General features: G+C 34.5%; 2 protein-coding genes and 1 pseudogene across 2 annotated transcripts; 2 read left to right on the top strand and 1 right to left on the bottom strand.

The window, feature by feature from the left end:
- Positions 1-246: 246 nt before the first annotated feature.
- Positions 247-6,481, bottom strand: LOC110660005 (aminopeptidase P2). The gene is made up of 13 exons (XM_021818152.2): positions 6,058-6,481; positions 5,560-5,685; positions 5,272-5,391; positions 4,631-4,906; positions 4,244-4,416; positions 3,576-3,830; positions 3,270-3,421; positions 2,960-3,150; positions 2,589-2,697; positions 2,309-2,463; positions 1,329-1,421; positions 1,023-1,103; positions 247-473 (listed from the first exon to the last, which is right to left on the bottom strand). Exons 1-13 carry the CDS (start codon positions 6,373-6,375, stop codon positions 402-404), a joined length of 2,121 nt encoding a protein of 706 aa, XP_021673844.2. The 5' UTR covers positions 6,376-6,481; the 3' UTR covers positions 247-401.
- A 155-nt stretch (positions 6,482-6,636) lies between these two features.
- Positions 6,637-9,780, top strand: LOC110659992 (protein AUXIN RESPONSE 4). Its single transcript, XM_021818125.2, has 2 exons — positions 6,637-7,887; positions 9,348-9,780. Exons 1-2 carry the CDS (start codon positions 6,694-6,696, stop codon positions 9,591-9,593), a joined length of 1,440 nt encoding a protein of 479 aa, XP_021673817.2. The 5' UTR covers positions 6,637-6,693; the 3' UTR covers positions 9,594-9,780.
- Positions 9,781-9,843: 63 nt separating this feature from the next.
- LOC110660000 (F-box protein At1g55000-like) lies at positions 9,844-12,357 on the top strand (annotated as a pseudogene).
- Positions 12,358-20,374: the final 8,017 nt, after the last annotated feature.

Genomic DNA, 20,374 nt, shown 5'->3' with positions numbered 1-20,374 from the left:
CCTAGCCCCCAAGAGAGAATGTTGAATTAAATTCTTCACAACCCGATTGCGAGTTTTGTCCACGGGTGAGAAATTCAACTTCTCTAGGCAAAAGGCTAGCTTTCTTCAAGCAAAGTATCAGTTCAGGCCAAGAACCTCACATTAGGCAGCAGCAAGTTATAATTGCTACTTCCTATTCCAGCATCAGGGGATTGTTTTTCCCAAAAGTCAGGTTGAAAAAATTTTTAAAACAAGCCAAACCACAACTTTTAGAAGAAAAATTATTAACATATTTCAGAAAAATCAATATTTCTGAATAAAATACAATTTTGTTAAGGGGTATAAATTGAATATCTATTTTACATGTACAAATAGCAAACTATTAAGAATGTTGAGACAATCATAGAAAGATGAGATGGAAATCACTGTTTCACAAGTGGTCGAGTGTTGCTCCAAAGCCATTCATGAGTAGGACCATCCAACAATGGTGAAACCTGTGAGATCTTATGTTAGTATGCACAGGGATGCAATATGTGAGGCTGCAACAGGTTGAAATAGAGGTTAAAGATGCAATGTAGAACTTCCCCAATGGTTACTTTATTTTAAACAGAGTGAATCCAACTTCTAATTAAAAAAAAAAAAAAACCATTGAATGTTACCAATGGCTCATTTAATGGTAAAGGCAACAAAATAGAAAGAGTCGCCACATAAGACACTGCAAACTTTTATATTTGGCCAGAAAGTTTATATAACACCCAAGTTAGTTACAAACGTTGCTTTTACTTTTCGTATAAAATTTCCTAGTATGAGAAAATGCTTTTCCTTTTTGTATAAAATTTCCTAGCATGAGAAAAGATTGACATTGAACTTCTAATTTAAAAAGTGCCTGAATTGTTAAGAAGAATGTCAGAATGATTCTATTCTCTCTCTCTCTCTCTCTCTCTCTCTCTCTCTCTAATAAGTGAACCAGAGGAAGTGAACATGAACATTTTGCAACACCACAAAATTACCCATGTTTGTAACATTTCTTCTTATGTTCTTACCTTCTCCCAAACTTGTGAATGGTAATCATTAAGCCAATTAACTTCACTAGCAGACAGTAAGGATACGTCTACCATTTTAGCCTGCAGTGCAACCACAAAGAGGTTTTTGACTTGTAAGCAGTAAATATTTGGACTGGCAGAAGACAGTACGTACTAAAATATAATGACAAATTAAATGCGAAAACCAAGATGATGTCAAAATAGTACAAAAACTGAAACCAAAATACATGAATAAGAATTTGGTTTCCTGAACAACATCAAAATCCACAAAAAGAAGGTTAGTTTTACCAGGCAATCATCAATTACCTGAATGGGGAAAAACGTGAGTTTTTCAAATCCCAGATACTCCATCCCTCCAAAGCGATTTGGAGTGTTGATCTCTTTCACATGAAGTAGATTCTGCACAAGAGAATGAAAATTAGCTACAATTGCTTTATCTGAGAAGTCAAAAAGGAAACATTTGCCACAATTTAAAATAACAAAGGGAAAAGTTCGTATTTCGATCATTTGCAGAATGGTGAACATAAACAGAGCAAGATCAGCCAACCATTGATATGATCCAAATTATTTGCTCAACAAATGGTCAAGAAGAGAAGTACACACATGTGCTCATCTGCACACTAGACACACAGAGAAATGTGGAATACAAAGCATGTCAGCTAATAGATAGAACTCAATTAAGTCTGAACTCTACACTGGTTGAGATAGGATGCATGAATCCTCTTCACAGAAGTGTGCCAAGCAAGGATTAAAGAGCGAAAGAGAAAGAACAAGAACTTTTTCCCTTTTACAATAACTGATAACCCTAGAGCCTAGCAATGCAATGATTGCAAGGAATACAACAGAATTGAGACAAGTTTCTCAAACATTAACTACAGATTATATCTAAGAAAACGTTTTACTTATCTAAGAAAGTATGTGGGACGGAAGAAAGGAATAAGAAAATTAAAAGTAAACTACTACTGTCTGTGTATCTAAATAACATCTCCAAGGTTTGGCCGTCAACAGAAACTATGCTTCCTTCAACCTTAAAACATTAATTTAGTCGTGCATCAACAACCACAAAACAAACAAATTCTCTCTTTTTGATCACCATTTTCTTCAATTTTACAAAATGCCTGGCCCTTGAAACATTGCATTAAGGTCCAAACCAAGAAAGCTGGAAACACCAAACTAGAAGCAATTAATTAAATTCATCCTCAGAATTAAGCATCCAGAAATGTTTCAACTAAATAGCTAATATAAACTTTTAAAAGTGCATCAATGTAGCTAAATCACTACAGTACCTCAATTCGAATACCAAAAGCATGGTCTTCATAATACCCTGGTTCATTGCTCACTATCATGCCTTTCTGCAAGGGAGTCATATTTCCAAATCGAAAGCTAATACTTTGAGGGCCTTCATGAACATTTAACGCAGCTCCTACACCATGTCCAGTCCCTGAAAGATTGAAGGAGAAAGAAGACAGAGTCAGAATTTCATTTTGCCCTTTCACTAAAGCATCATTTTGTGTCCATGAAAAACTTTCCAATCAGTGATAGTCAACATAAAGGGAGGATAAGTACCATGTCGGTAGTCAAGCCCTATCTTCCACAGAAAAGAACGGGCAAAAGCATCCAACACAAAACCAGGTGTATTTTCAGGGAATACAGCCTGATCCAGGGCTATATGACCCTGCATTTCACAACTCCATCAGAAAAAACAACATAATCTTGTCTTCAAATGCCAATATTGGCCATAATGAAAAGCAGAAACATTGGAGATGTAATAGCACATAAATGCAAAATGAGAAAGGGGATTTTTAAACATAAATGTCTAGAACAAGTAATTAAATGGCCTATAAGGCCATAAAAGACATTCTCCACAAAAATCCTTCGTATATTATGACTCATTGGACACCTATTATGAACAAGACAGATCCAAAAAGATTCAACACCTGTAGAACTCGAGTGAAACATTCTTTCTCATATGCGGTAGGTTCACCAAAGTGCACTGTCCTGGTTATGTCAGTTGTTCCATCAACATATTGGGCTCCACTGTCTAATAGAAACAATTTTTTTGAATCCACAATACTACAACTTTTTGGTTCAGGTTTGTAGTGTATGATAGCACCATTTGCACCAGAACCTGTAAGATTATCATAATAGTGAACACTGAAGTTGGAGAACAGATACTAATAGTGCTTGTTCATAGTGATTGTTGTGAGCAAGTAACCATTAGCAAGAGAGTATTGAAGCTAAATATACCACTTATTGAATCAAAGCTAGTATCCAGGAAACCAGCCTGCTTTGAACGGAATTCAAGGAGTTTATCTGCAACATCCACTTCTGTTAGTTTCACATCTTTGTGAATTTCCTCTTCCAGCCAGGCCCAAAACTGTGCTAGAGCAGCAGCATCCCTGCATGGTAAATATCTTAATAAGCATACATCCTACATTTTAATATTATCATCATGTTATTCAATATTATCATCATATTCTTGAACACACCAAAACATGAAAATGTAACATGATTATTCGCATAAAATCATGTTCCAAGAAAGGAAGCAAATACCTTAAATGTGAATCTCGCATGCCTTGTAACTCAGCTGGATTTTTCAATGCTTTTGCCAAAGAGATAGGTGATGCCTTGTAAACTCCAGATGGTCCCCATGACTGACCATTGGAGCCATCATATATCTTAGTCATACTATCATTTTTACTTCCAAGATTCTCAAGATGTCTATCACAGGCAGACTTGTAGGTGTTGACTATAGCAGCATTAACAGATGATGGGTCCAACCAGAGTTCAACCCCTCGTGCAGCCAAACTGAAAGATGAAACCATCTTCTAGAGTAAAATTATTACAAAAAGCAAGTTTACCAAATGAAGTGAAAAGCAACAAGCCTAAGGCCACTCCAGAAACAAAATATAATTGTGTTAGACCAAGCCACACATCTGTACAATTTGCATGTTGAAAAATATGACATAGTTCATTTTTCTCACTTGCACCAATTTCACATATCTTATCCATGAAAAAAAAATTGACACCAAAGCCACTACTCTATTGCAAAATGCTGCATCCGTTTATGTGCACTTGTGAAACTAGACAACAAAAGAATATGCTCCTTTCATAATGATTGAAAAAGGGAACTGTATGCTCTTCCTATATCCTAAGAGTATGCAGCAATTTTAGAAAATGCCGCCACTACTAAAGCACAGATACTGTGAAACTTAACTTACCTTTCTATCTCAGAAAGGATGGCATCGTAAGGCCTCAACTCAACACCTGCATTCTTCAAATGATTCAACACCTCAGGTGTGACTTTAGAATTGTCCACAAATAATTTGGCTCCATCAATCTCCACAGTTAAGTATGCATACATGACAGGTGAATGAGGTGCATCACTTCCTCTCTGTAAAAAATATATGTATATTACTGACTTGTACAAGTTAGGTAAATTATATAACATTCCAGGAAACAATAGCATTCCTGTTGTTGTAGTTACTTCTGTTGTAGCAAAAATTCCAAAAATATTGACCAACTCCTGATAAGATCTCCAAGCATTATCTTCATATTTATGAAAGATTAACTGAAATTGTCCAAAAATTTTGGTCTGGAAGTATTACCAAGTTCAGCAGCCAGGCAATTTCATCAAGCATGGAAATAACAATTGCAGATGAACCAGCATCAAGAAGCTGAGATCTGAGGTAAGACAACTTTGATGCTGCATCCACACCTGCATATTTTATGTCATGTACTCTAATTGGTTTGTTTGGAGGCTTTGGCCTTGATTCCTTCCATATTTCATCCACAAGGTTTGTATCATACAAGTAAATCAACTTGTGATTCTTCTTAGCAATAGCCTCCTTCAACTCCTCAGCAACATCAAAAGAAAAAAGAAACTGCTCCCTTCAGGAAGTCAAAGACAGAGGCATCATACACTTGGAAGTATGAAGAATGACAACGAAAATGCTTATGTAAAAATAAATTGTTATTCAGATGCAACAAAAAAAAATTTTTAGTAAAAAAATTGGCAACAATTTAAAACCACCTCAAAAACACACACACACACACACATAGATGGATAGATAGATAGATAGAGAGAGAGAGAGAGAGAGAGAGAGAGAGAGAGAGAAAGCAAAGTAAAAGTCCAAAACATTTTCAGGTAGTGAAGATTATTATGGAAATGAAAAATGCTGCTCCATCAAGAAACCTAAGAAAAATATATGGTAGCTGCAGCAATTCAGAGAATTGAGAAATTCCTCACAGGATCAATGCCAACTTTGGCCCCAGGTGGCAAAACATCATTCAGCCATTCAATTGTATTTGGGACTCCAAGATTACCAGCCCGCATGAGAATCCAACTGGAGTTCAACTGCTTCTCAGCCTAATCACAAATATAAAGAAATATTATAAGTAAAACACAATTCCCACTTTCAATTAACATAAGAGAACTTAGCCCTGAAGAGAGATTTTTGACTATGCAACAAGTACAGAGCTAAGACCCCTGAGTGTAACACCATAAAAAGGAGGGATATGGTATATTTTGTCGAACCTGAAGAAAATATCGACCATCCGTCCAAAGAGCTGCCTGCTCCTTAGTAACAACGACAGTGCCAGCGCTACCAGTAAACCCTGATATATAGGCTCTTCGCATGTAACACTCAGCAATGAATTCACTCTATCAACCACAATGGAAAATACACATCTGAAAACTCTATATAAACCCAACCAATAATCTTAAATACGAAAATTCATTTGCAAAGATCATGAAATTGGCTAACAATCCAATGATTAACGACTCAGAACCCATCAATAAAAAAAAATTAAAAAAAAAAACCTCTAAACAAATGCTTGAAAACAACGCCAACCATTTCAATTCAAATAAGGATAGACCAAACAAAATAAAATTTAAAGGATTAGAAACCAATAAAGCTCATAGTTCCAAAGCAAACGCTACAAGATGCACCAAATTATCACACACAAAGGAGCAGACAAGTCATTATCAGGCAAAATTGCACCAAATAGGCGAAAACCCAGCTGAGAAATGAACCTGGTGAGCATCCTGAGAAGGTATAATATACGCGTCGATGCCAACCCCAGGCTTGGAGAACAGCTCACGGAGGGCACGGAGCTTCTCGTCCGGTTCGGATTTATGGGTGATATTCCTGCGAATTTGCGAAGAAGGCTTGGCTGTGATAGAACTACAACCTTTTATTAAAAGAGGGCATTTGGAGAAATTAGAGTAGAATTTGGGTTGAGTTCTGATATTCGGGAAAAAGGACGTAGGAAGTGAGCTAGAGAGGAATCGATAGTAGAGAGATCGAGAAGATTGAGTAAGGGACGCTGAGAAGGAGAGCGGCTGCATCATTGGCGATTCCAGCGAGTGTATAGCAGCGAATTCCACAGAGATATCAGAGACAAGAAGAAGAAGAAGACGAAAAAGAAGAAGAAGAAGAAGGTGATAAGGCCTGTCCTAGAGCAATGAAGTTCACTACTTTTAAAGAAACAAGTGTTCCAAACGACGGCGTTTCAAGGACAAGGAGGATTTTTTTTAATCATACGATGTCGTTTTGAAACTCTTGAAAAGTTTTCGACACGTCATCCATCTCTCTGCGGACTGAGATCTTTTAGTACATAGATCTTTTGTTCGAAAATCTTCCCAGTATTTTGCAGTTCCTCCGCTCCAATGGCAATAATCACTGAAGAACCAGAGCCACAGCCTCGAAAAGTTAAAAAGGAACCAACTTTGCCGCCCAAAAATCCAAAACCCAAACCAGAACCCCACACACAAGCACGAAATAATCCATTCATTTTCTGGTTTTACTTCACTCTTTCAGTCTCTCTAATCACTCTCGCAACTGTCATTCTCTCTTCTGCCTCTTCCTCTTCAGACCCCAGATCCTTTTTCCTTTCCCTTCCGACCCCTCTGCGCCAACACTACTCTAAAGGACGTACCATTAAAGTCCAGCTAGCCCAGAACCTACCACCTACCGAGATTTTCGCAGTGGAAAGCAGGAGCAAGGGTTATGTGACTGAGAAGGTACTGATTATTCATGGCTTGGGTCTCAGTTCTTTTTCGTTTAGGAAAGTGATTGACTTTTTGGGCTCAAAAGAGATTCATGGAGTTGTGTTTGATTTGCCTGGGAATGGATTCTCTGATAAGTCAGTAGAGGTGTCTGAGGAGAGAGGAAATGGGATTTTGGAGAGGTTATTGGATGCGTATGGTTTGATTAAAGAGAAGGGTCTGTTTTGGGTTTTTGATAACATGGTTGAAACAGGTGAGGTTCCTCATCAGGAAATTGTGGCTCATTATAATAAATTAAAGAGTGTGGTTAAGCCTATTGCATTGGGCAGTGAAGAAATGGGCAGAATTTTGGAACAAGTGATTGAAACAATGGGGTTAGCCCCTGTGCATTTGGTTTTGCATGATTCAAGCTTAGGAATGGTGGCAAATTGGGTTTTGGAGAACTCAAATTTGGTTAGAAGCATCACTCTTGTAGATATTGGGTCAAGACCAGCTTTGCCTTTGTGGGTTTTGAAAATGCCAGTAATTAGAGAGATTGTTTTGGGATCAAATTTTGCATATGAGAGATTGATTCACTTGTGTTGTTCTAGGGGGATTGGTGGTTTGGATTTGGAGGCACATAGAGTGATTCTGAAAGGAAGGGATGGGAGGAGAGCAGTTGTGGATACGGGAAAGAAGTTGAATTCTAGCTTTAGTATAGCAGAATGGGGTGGTTTGGACGGGATAAAGGAAATGCCAATGCAGGTGATGTGGTCTAACAGTTGGTCCAACGAGTGGAGTGAGGAGGGGCGCAGGGTAGCTGAGGCACTTCCACATGCAATATTTGTTTCTCACTCCAGTGGGCGGTGGCCTCAGGTGAGGATTTATCATAATCATATATACTCCCTTTTTTCAATTTTTCTTTTAAATGCGTATGTTGATTACAAATTCCAAACTCTGAGCTGCATTTGGATTTGTTTTACGGATTCTCTCGAATGATGCTTTATAAATTGATTTTGATTGAGTGTAGATCATAATTAGATCTTTGACTGGTTTGACAGATTGTAAACTTGCACATGTACCATATAACCCTGTGATCATAAATTTTAACTGTTGAGCGCAACTGATTCTTGAATCAGCTGTGACTAATTAGTAAGTGGGAATAGAGTGTTTGGTATTGGGATTATGGCACCTCCTATATTTGAAGTCAACTTCAATGACAAAACTACTTGATATCTTCTAATGGGCAAAATTTATCTCTGAATTGAAAAAGTTGTATATGCATGACAGCATCAGTTTGTTCCAGGTTCTAGGTGTTATTATTTATTTACTTGTTCACTTGAATTATCTTCTCCATAGTTGATGATCTCATAGCAGTTTATATGTCAATACTAAATAGCCAGTTGCAGACTATGAATGTGCCTCTAAAAATATTTGATCAATGGAAGACCTTCTAGAGTTATAATGAGATTGTCCCAAAATGGTCTAAAGCTTGCTGTAAGATTTACCCTATTTTATCATGAAAAGAATAGACTTGATGTAATGGATCAACTGAAACATGAGATTTAAGCAATGGATTTATCATGAAAAGATATAACTGGGCTTTGTTTGTCAAAGATCGTCATTGGTTGAGAGAGTGAAGTCTATTCATGTTTATGTATCTGTGCATGGGGCATATACTGTTTTGCTGTTGACTAATGACAGAAAAATGCTAATCTAACCTTGAAACCTATTCTTTATCCTCTTGGAGTTCATCCTCACCAATCTTCTTAATGCCCCTTTTTGTTCTGAACCTACAAGTTTTCTTTCACCTTTCCCCCTTTACTTTTGAATCTTCACCATAACCATCTTGAAGAATAATAGTCAAATCAAGCCACTTGACCCAATATGTTGGAGAGAAAGAACTAACTGCCTTGCTTTAACTGGAACAGTGTGAAGATAAGAACATGCATCAGCTCAGTTGCTTTTCATGAGTTTGTATATACGGTCATATTAAGCTCTCCTGGGGATCAAAGCTTCCCAAGGAATTGAGATTATCTTTTGTTAAACTGACGCCCCCTCCCCCTTGAGATCAAGGTAGGCTATTTGTTTCTTCTCCATTGAGCGAAGTAGAGGGCATCATTCTAGTAACTCTTGTCCTTAGCTTAATTTTCTGCCTTCTCTCACCAATTCATTTATGTCAGCAATTGAAATCTAAAGCATATTTAATAGGCAACTATGTTATTGAATTATTCATAAGGTTTCCTTTGTTTTTCCTGATTGCCACATGGATGAAATATTGCAATCCCTGCATTTGAATTGCAATTCAGTTATGTTTCTTGTCTTGATGAGTTCAGGAAGATGCTGCAGATAAGCTAGCTGAGAATATTGTAAAGTTTGTATCCTCTTTACCAAAATCAATTAGGAAAGGTGAAGAAGAACCTATACCAGAGCATATCCAGAAAATGTTGGATGAAGCAAAAGACGGTGACCATCACCATCACCATCATCATGGTCATGGTGGCCATGATCACCATCACGGTCATGCTCATGCAGCGGGATACATGGACGCATATGGACTTGGCCATGGATGGGGCACTTGATCTATTGCCTTCACTGCACCAAGACTCTCAGAGAGTGCTTAGTAGTCACCAATTAGAGGTTGAATCTAAACATGGCATTACTCCCATTATGTGCCATATCTTTTGTGTGTACTTCCCTAATATGCATTATTGTACCAAATTCCTTTGCTATGGCTGGATTTTATAATACCAAAGATGCTCTTGAAGATTTTACGTGTGCAATTTCTTTCTTTAACATTTTTGGCGTATAAGCAAACAACATTAACAAAGCCATAGCCGCTTAATTTGGTTTATTCAGGGATTAAAAGCATATCACTTAAGTTTGTAGAGCCATCTAAGTCTCAACTCTCTCAAGAGGAAAAGAAAAAAAAATCAAAACCCATAAGCTACAACTTTCCCCTGGCAACACATACCTAATAATTTCATAGCCTCAAGGGCATACTGGGATGCTCCTTCCCACTTGATATTAACATAGCCACAGCCACAAACACCATCACGAAGGCGAAGTTCGAAATGATATCAAATGAATAATCCCTATGGGCAAAATATAATGGTAAAAGGATAAAGCCCAGTCTTAAAACGACCATCCAATTCCTGTTACTTTAATATCCCCCATATCTCCCTCTTCTCTCTGTAAAACGATGGGCTGCTTTGGCGACGACGACTGGATCCTCACGCGGCACCTCAACCCACCGGAATCTTCTACCGACATATCTGTTGAGACCGCAATCACCATCTCTTCTCGGCGCTCACGTGCCGGGACACACTCCAGCTAATCTTCGAGAAGCTTTCGGTGGCAGACTTGGCGCGGGCGAGCTGCGTTTGCAGGGTGTGGAACTCGGTGGCTTCGGACGGTGGGATTGTGAGGAGCGCGTTTATGAATCCGTGGAAATTGAAGGAAGTACTAGGGAAGCCCGTGTCTGGAAGTTTCTGGAGAGATAATGGAATCTGGAAGTTCGCTATTTCGCATAAGATTGTAAGAGGGGATACAGTTGCTAGTCTTGCAGTCAAGTGTTCGGTTCAAGCATTGTACAATTTCAAGTTCTTTGCTTTTTTTGCTACTTTCATATGGTTGATTGAAATTGCTAACATTTGTGTTTTTTCAGCTGTTAGCTTATTTTTAATTTTCTTTGGTGTCAAGCATTGATTTCTGTTAAGAAAAAACTAATATCTTCCTCAAAATTGGTGAATGAGGGGTTGTGAAGTTGGGTGAGATGTGAAAATCAGTAACCCTAAGCTTGAGGAGCTCATTTCTACAGCTGTTAGTTGAGGACTTGAAGAGAAGTTAGAAAGGCATTTTCTTGCTTTGGTTTAAGAGAGGTGATTGGTGAGATAATAATCGTTGGCTAGTTGGTGGAGCTCATCACTGTTACCTTGTTTTTTTCTTCAAATCTTTGATACTTTGTGAGAGCAAAGGATGCCATGCTAAGGGTTGCTGAGGATGGATAAATGTGTTAATGGGTGTGCTTGGGTAGCCAACACAAATAACAGAATGAGAGTTGCTATCAACAGTTGTGTAGGTTGTCCATGGTATGTGAGACCTTACTGATTGTGATTTATAATTTGGACCTCATTCTACAGGGTTTTCTCTGTTCGGATAAAACCGTGTCCAATGGGATGATATAGATATCAAGCAGCAAAGTCGATTTTTTTTTTCTAGAAGCAGTGAACTAACAAGATGTGATGAACCTAGGTTAGAATGGTAAGAAACCTTTTGGTGCTACTTATTTGGTAGATTTAGCTAAACTTTTGGATTGTTGGCTTTAGTGCCTTGTTAATTCAATGATTTATGAGGCTTCCAGGGGTAGGAAGGACTAGGCTGCATAGTGGCTTGTGTAATGACTCAGAGAATTTATAGCGCACCTTCTAATTACGGTGAGAGTACTGAAACCATTTGTTCAGTTGAAGCATAAAGTAGGTAGCTTGTGATTAACTCCTCTAGATGTATTGCTTGCTTTTCTGTAAAGTAATTCAAAGATTTTTCTGCATAGCTGATGAACATGGAAAAGAGGTTATTTGAAAAAAAAAAAAAAAGGAAAAGAGGTTTCAAGATTGGCTTAAATCCCAGTCCAAGCTGTATTTAGAGTTTGGGAGAGGAAAAATTAGCACTACCATGAGGGGTGTTGGGCAGGGACGAAATTGAAAGTTTGATCTTAGAGTTCTCTTCCTCCCCACACACCCCAACCACAACCTTCTTCAACTGAAAGCTAATTTTCCTGAACGATTTTATTTTTTTTATTTTCTTTTAAGAATATGGAAGTTCTTTATATTTCATTCATGGCAAGCTTAATATTATGATGAGTGACCATGGTACGTATTCAAGGGAGAGGTTACTAATCCCTATAAGCAATCCAGACGATCTCATGAATGACACATGCTACATAGAGCTGGATACCTATGCAAAAAGGGAAGTAACAGTGTTGTATCTTGAGGGTGTACCTGACAGAAAGCTAGGTTATTTGTCAAACTGGGCAACCTCTTATTAAGGAAAGAGAAGGGTTTTTTACTCATTAAATAGAAGCAAGCAAGTTGATGATGGGACTGCTCAATACTAGTGTAATTCAAATGGTGACTCCCGGGCTGCTATCAGAGAGCTCTCTGCAGACCTAAGTGGGAGGGGCAAGCAGGGTTGGGCAAGTTAGAAATCTGAAGTTGATGATAAATTGAACATAGAGAAACATAAAGAATTATCACTCTGGTTTGGAGTTTTCACACTTCATTTCTCCTCAAGAACATCTTGTTGTGTAAGCAAAGTGCAAGCCTTAATATATTCATATTCATGTCCCCTATGGGAATTACTCTTTGATTCAGTAGTTGTGAGTCTCTTTCTTTTGCAATGTAGGTAGGGCCGAGCAGAATTCGGTTCAAATCGAAAAATCGAATCGAGTCAATTCGGTTCAATCGGTTTGATTTTAAAATTAAATCGGTTCGGTTCGGTTTTACATTATAAAAAATTTTGGTTATTTCGGTTCGGTTTTAAAGAGAAAAAAATCGGTTAAATCGAACTGAACTGAATAGTAATTTATATAGTCAAATTAAACTAAATCGAACAGAATTGATTTTTGAATTGATTTATTTTTATGAAAAATTTATGAATTATATTTAATTTTGTATATATTAATTGTTTAATTTCATTGATTAATGGTTATTAGGTTCAAACCAAAGTTAAAATTATACCAAATAACTTGAAAATCAAGTCTAAATTAAAAAATCAATAAAAAATCAAACCGATCGGTTTAAACCGAACCGAACCGAAATAGAGTGGTTCGGTTCGATTTGATTTTTCATCCATTTCGGTTCAGTTTCTAAAATTTACGGTTCGATTTTTATAATTTAATTCGGTTCGCTTCGGTTCGGTTTGAACCGTATGCTCACCCCTAAATGTAGGGCAAGTAATAGATTTTTCGCTTGGTTTGGCCTACTTTAACTGCTTCATTTTCCATTGCTTTATCTTACCAATGTCTTAAGCTAATGTGTTACACTGTTACTTGTATATGTGAAGTGCATAATGGATGAATTTCAGTTGCAAGTAAGAATTTATATTTATAAAGTGAAAAGTGAATTTATCCTGATCAGAATGTTCCGTCTCTGGGCTATTATATGCTTAGTTTTGCTGCAATTTTTGTGTATACTCACTGTACACACCTGCACATTGAAATAACTATTATTCTGGACCACACCCCTTTGGTTTGACATTGTTGGCCGTGTTCTTCTTTCCAAAACAGAACACAGGAAGTCTGAATTTACTTATTATGGCAACGCTACTCATCTTTCCAGAGTTCACAAAACCTTGATATTGTTTCTTCTTCTTCTTCTTCTTCTTCCTATCTTTTTTCTTAAATAAATCAATTACCATTCTGAGTTCTTATTTAACTTCATTATCCCAACTTTTGGTGAATGAAAAATCAAACCTAAGTATAAAAGATCTTTTCTCCAGATTTTGAAACTTTTCACATCAAATCACGTCTGAAACCAGCAAAAGCATGAGATGATCTTGGATTCACAGGGATGAACTCTATTTGATTAGATGATATTGTAAAGCTAATTTATTTTTGTAGATTGATTCAATTAAGGACCTTAGTTTGAACATTCAACACATTCTTGTTCTTTGTCACGAAGAAATGCAAATATAATTGATATTGTATTGCAAAACAGGTAAGAACTCTTGCAAACTGCAATTAATAATTTGATTTCTGTGAAGTTTGGTAGATTTAGTTGTTTAATTTCTTATTAAGGTCAAGATTTAGAAAGCTGAACTATATTCTGGTGCAGTGGAAATTGCTCAATAGAGTGTAGCCATCATTTGTACCAATTCTATGCATGAATATGACTTGTTATAGTTAATTATTATTATTTTTGCAATTCACTGACTTAGATGGATTCTAAGTCATTTCTGATTATGTTAAAGAAAAGCAGGCGTTGCTTGTCCAATAATTTCAAAAGAATTTAAAGACCCGAGGGTCCGAGGCTTCGATGAACCTACTATGAATATATTTTATTAAAAAATAATTTAATTATTTTAAAGTTTTTATAGTTAAAATATATTAAATTTATTTTTAAATTAATTTTTAACATCATTTAATTAATATATTTAAAAAAATATTTTTATCAGTAACATGAAGCTTTTCTGATAGGAAAAGAATGACTTGAATTATAGTTGAATTGAGTTGGTAGCTAGTTTGCTAGTTGTTTTTGAAAAACTGGGATCATCCTACTACCATAACTCCTAGCAAATTAGCCTTTTCTATTTGGGTCTATCGTACCATGTTTCTTAGCATGTGAGATTGCGACTCACAACTTGTCCTTTTTTTTATTATTTTTAATATTTGCAAACGATTACTTTATTAAAAACAAAAAGAATTTGAAATTGATCCCATTTCCTTATTCAATGTTTTGTCTCATACTTCACTTGAATTGACACTAACCTAACCCCATTAAATTTATTGAGAATATTGACTTGTAGTTGTGGGCCAAGTTAAAATAAGAATTATTCTTTTCTATCAAGAAAAAAAAATAAAATATGATTTTTTCAATGATGTTAATTTCTTAATATTGTTATCAAATAGTACCATTTCGTCTTAAAATACTATGTAGTACCCATTTCATACGATTTTCGAATTATTTCAATATTTTAATATATGTTTAGTAGAGTTTTTTTTTAGTATAATTATCATTGTCTTTTAAGATATCCCATTTATTTACCAAAATTAATCAAAAATAATTTTAAATCAACAAAAAATTTCTCTTATATTATATAAAATAATACCCACAAAAGTGAAAAAGACAATCATATAAGAAATCAATTAAAAAAAAAACTTCACAAAAAGTAAATTATTAATAATGTATCTAATTAATTTATTAAAAATAAATTAAAAAGTGAGATAGGAACTATCTTAGTAATAATCTTGAATTAAATTAAAAGTTAGAAATTCTATTATTATAAATTTCTAATATAATTACCTTAGTCAATCGGGAGCTCACCCTCCACATACACAAATCATCATAAAAATAAATGGGAGCTCAGCTCCCTCATCCAGTCCATCAAACATGCATACAATAATAAGTTTACAGGTCCAAAGTAAAAATTTATATTACAGACCCAATTCCATAAATACTTCTAACACATGAGGAAATTCTAGAGTTAACAGGTTTGTACAGACATTAATAAATGACCTGCGAGGGAGAAAAGCAGGTTAACCTCAAAAATATCCTCCTGTGACCTGGAAAAATATTGAACAGGACTGAGCGTTCGACTCAGAGAGTAAAATATCAATTTTAACCATAATCTCTATAACTATCTATAACTAATACAACATGTGGAGTGAAAATGCAACAGCAACAATATTTTCACATCATAACAGCAAAAAGGTAATTTGGAGCACTCACACACCCTGTAATATCAATCATAATATATGGGAGCTGATCCCCTATACAGCTCTCTTAAATCCAACCTGGTGCCAGCGAAGAACTCAAGTCGGACTTTCGCTTAATAAATCAAATCGGGGTCCCAGCGAAGAACTCAAGCCGTGACTACTCCCGAAGGATCGGGTCCCAGCAAAGAACTCAAGCCGTGACTACCCGTCTTATCCATAGTCCACACCACATCACACGCACGCTGACGCACGCACACTGCTCCAAATTATCACAACAACATCCATGGCACTTTAACAGTTATGAATGCAACATAAATCGTGCCTAGAGTTTAACTACATAAATATATGCATATAAGTGATGCATGGGCATGCTTGAACATATAATAATATCGAAATTACAATTAAAATTAATATTTTACTCACAGACTTGACAACGGTCATCTTGTGGCGGTGGCGGAGGAAGAAGGCTGTCCCGGCTCACCTGACAATTACATTACAATTATTTAATACAAATGACTCAATACAAATCAAGAAAAGACTAAATACGTCATAAGTCGTGCCGAAAATCCGGCAGAGTCTCCCCTATACCTAGGACCTACCCAACCTGCAAAAGGGCTCAAAACACACTTCTATATTCACAACCCATATATCCACAACTCAATTACATCACACAGCCCCTCCTGGGCCCATCAAATCAATCATCCATCACAATATGTAAAATTTCAATTTAGTCCTTATAATTGATCATTCTTGCAAAAATTGCCCAAATAAGCTCTAAAAATTCTAAAACTTTGTCCCGCGGTCCTTAGCAATATTACTAGGCTATTGCAAAAAGAATCATAATTTTCTGAGCTACCACGAATATTTTATGGATTTTTAATCCTATTTAAGCACTAGAAAATTACGAAAAAGAGAGGTTTGGGTTTACCTTTGCCGATTCCGACTTCGGTAACGCGCTCGGAATGTCTGACAATGGTAGGGTAGCCAAAACCTCAACCCAATTCGGAGACTTTTCCGGTAACCGGTCTGTCTGGCCGGAATTTCATAGACTCGGACAACTGTCGAATTTTCGCGAATTGAAAATACCTACACGAAGCCCACAACACGGGGGTTAGTACATAAATTTTACGGAATTTTCTAAGCTCATTTAATGCTCGGAAAAACACTGCGAAGTTCCGTGGGACCCACCGAAAAACGATGTCGGAAAAATTTGAAATTTATATCGTCGCGAAGCTCTCGACGAGTGGAGCGCTCTGGTACTCTCGGTTTTCTCGTGGGGTTCACGGTTTGCGAGAAATCTAGCTCAAAAATCAAAATGGGCTAAAAACTTCCCGGGCAAAAATTGGACAAACCGCTCAATGAATTTCGATGTTCTTGGTGTCTATGGAAAGCTCTCGACGAGTAGATGAGTTTAGACACAAGACCCGATCCGATTGATGGCCGGATTGACCAGATTTCGGCCGGGAAGACGAAGCGGCACGCTTGCGCGTCGCGTCGCTTCGAGCGCCATTTTCTGGCGTTGTAGGCAGCGGCCGGTGGGATAGGACGACTGGGGATGGGCGCCGGCGAGCTGGCGTGGCAGAGGAGGCGGCGGCGCCGCAGCAAGGGGAGGAGGGAGGAGAGAGAAAACGGGAGAGGAAGAGAGGAGGGTCGGGACGCGCGGGGGAAGAAGAAGGAAGAAAAAGAAAAGCCGGTCTGATTCGACCGGTCTGATCCAGTCTGGTTCGATTAGGCCGGTTCGATTCAGGATACAAAATTTTAAATTTTCACTCTGCCTTGGGACCGAAAACGAGGTCCAAAAATTTTAAAAAAATTTCAAAAAACTCAGAAAAATTCGTAAACTCCAAATATATTTTTAGTTTTACCACGTGACCTTTAAATTAATTTTTAAAAATCATCAAAGTTTATATTTTCGAAAAAATTGAATCCAATTTTTAAAATCCGAAAAATATCAAATAATTTCTTAAAATTTAAATAAAATTAAAATATCAATATTATTTATAAAATAATAAAATTTAAAATTTTTGGAGTGTTACATTTTATAAAATAATACCCACAAAAGTGAAAAAGACAATCATATAAGAAATCAATTAAAAAAAACTTCACAAAAAGTAAATTATTAATAATGTATCTAATTAATTTATTGAAAATAAATTAAAAAGTGAGATAGGAACTATCTTAGTAATAATCTTGAATTAAATTAAAAGTTAGAAATTCTAAAAAAAAATTATAGAGAGGTAACGAGATGCTATAATAGAACTAATATGAATGTATGAATCAATGACATTTCTTTAAAAAAAAAAAAAAATATAATTTTTTCAATTGCACGGTAAAATATCAAATCACGTGATTGACCAAGCTTAATTAAGCTGCTAATTATTTGGAATTAATGATATTGAAGGTTAATTCTTTCGTTTAAGTAATTCTTATTTATATCACATGAACGTAAAATATATTTATTATTATTATTATTATTAGATAAAAATAATAGATGAATAAGAAATGAGGATTGTTATTTTTTTCTGCCTCCCAAAAAATTATAATTATTAATATTGATATTAAAAGAGTATCATTTTACCTTGTAAAATAAAACAAATCTCTTAAAATACTATAAAATATCTGTTTTATAAGATTTTAGAATAATTTAATATATTCTAATATCTTTTTATTATAAATTTCTAATATAATTACCGTAGTCCATCGGGAGATCTCATTATTTACTAAAATTAATCAATGATAATATATATATATATATATTAATTTTTTTTCCCTACAAGAGAAACTAAGGGTCGACGAGTAGCCCTAAACTCTAAGGTCTCATTTATTGTTAGCTATACTATTTAAGGTCTTGTTGGCAATGTCAACTTCAAGTCTCCTGCAAAATTTAATGTCCCCTCATTATGATTTCCACAGTGACGATGACATAACATTTAATGCCCTTATTTTGATTTTTATTATAAAAAATAATATTATAATTAATAAAAATCCATCATCAATTCACTTCATTTTAATTTTCATTATAACACTGGCACTAGTAGAATTTATTCTTATATAAAAAATAAATATATAGTAACGGTATTTATTAATGGATTAAGTGTTAATTTTTAGAAAAATTATAATTAATAAAATAAATAATAAATTTATAAATGAGTTTCAACTTTGTATTGATGAAATTGTTTATAAAATTATAAGATTTTAAATTTAAATATTAATTAAACCAAATGAAAAGAATAAAGAATAAATTCACTTCTTAGGATTCTTAATTAATTGGTGTTATTATATTATGCTGTGATTAATTAAGAAATTGTATGGGAAGTGGAAGAATAATGTAAATGATGTGCCAGACCTGTGACACCTAATATTGGCACATATTCTCTCTCTCTCTTTTCTTTTTTTTTTTTTATTTTTTATTTTTTATTTTTTTTTATTTTTTTACTTTGCATAAAGAGTGGAAAGTGGGGTTCCAAGAAGGTGACATGAAAATGGACTTTGTACAACACTATGCCCTTAAGGATTGGAAAGAAGAAGGCTGTTGATACCATCACTCCTGTCTCTTCATGAATAAATTTAATGTTCTAAATTTTATGATTGGAACCTTAGAGATTTTCAACCATTGAAAATTTTTAAAATTTTTTATTATTAAAAAAATATCACATATTAAAAATAAAATAAAAAGAAAATTGTTTAAAATTATTTAATCGTGTATAACATAAAAAATAAAATACAGAAAAATAAAAAAAGAAAGATCTAAAATGATATTGAGCAAAGTAGTGCTAAAAAAGATTAATATAGATTTGATATTTAACGGAGATAAATAATAAAAAATAATCTATATAATTAAACTCAACTGATTTGAAATTATGATTTAATTTAATTGTTATTATTTATTATTGGAGAAGATTTCAATGTTACTAATTAAAATTATTCTTGAATTTTATTTTGATAGGTGAAATTTTTTAATAATAAAATATTTAAATTTAATATTATATATTGTAATTTTTTAATAATAATAAAAGTTTTGATAGTTAAGAAAGAGTCAATCAAGGCTTTTAATTCCTTGAACCTAATTCCACTTATAAGAATAAATTGCATTACTTATTAAAATTCTATTGGTTTAATTTCTTTTAATTTGAATTATATGCTTAAGAATTATTTTTTCATGGGATTCACTTAAAGCATATTTAGCACTATAGTTTAAATTTATTAAAAAACATTATTTTAAATGATATTATAAAAATATTTTAAAAATTTATTTATTAAGTTATTATGGTTAAAAAAATATTAAACTTAAGTTTAATATTAGTTTTTAATAACTTTTAATTAATATATTTAAGATTACATCTTCAATAATAAATTAAATAATAATATCAAATAAATTCTTAATAGCATTTACAATTGCTAACTTTAATTAGTTGTTTTTTTATTCATGTTTTATTAAATTAAATTAAAAATATAATTGGAGTATCTTTATCTAATAAAAAAGGTGGGACATTTAGAAATCTTGAATTGAAATGGGATAATTGTAAAAATAAATTTTTTTTTTTACAATTATCCTCGTTATTTTACTATCAAAGATGCCGAGTCAAATATTATGTTACATGCTAATGTTAGAATATAATTAATAAGAGTTAAAAGTTATAAAATTAGTATAAATTTTTTTTAATATAGATATAATTATAAAAAATTAAAAAATATATAATTTTTTTTTAATTTTTCCAATTGAAATCTTAACAATAATATTTTTTTCTACGCAATAATAATTATTACATAAACTTTTTGCAAAAAAAATTACATAAATTAATAAAAAAGAAAATGGCAGGAATAATCATGGCAAGCCACAACAGTGCAAAGCACTAGAAGGAGTCCTCTCAGGCCTTAGCAAAAGTTGAAAAAACATGTATGGGCGTATCTACACGCGCCTTAGAAAAG

Source organism: Hevea brasiliensis, unplaced genomic scaffold, assembly GCF_030052815.1.
Source record: "Hevea brasiliensis isolate MT/VB/25A 57/8 unplaced genomic scaffold, ASM3005281v1 Scaf7, whole genome shotgun sequence".
In the NCBI taxonomy this organism is placed as follows: Eukaryota; Viridiplantae; Streptophyta; class Magnoliopsida; order Malpighiales; family Euphorbiaceae; genus Hevea; species Hevea brasiliensis.
This window is presented reverse-complemented; position numbering and strand designations above follow the sequence as displayed.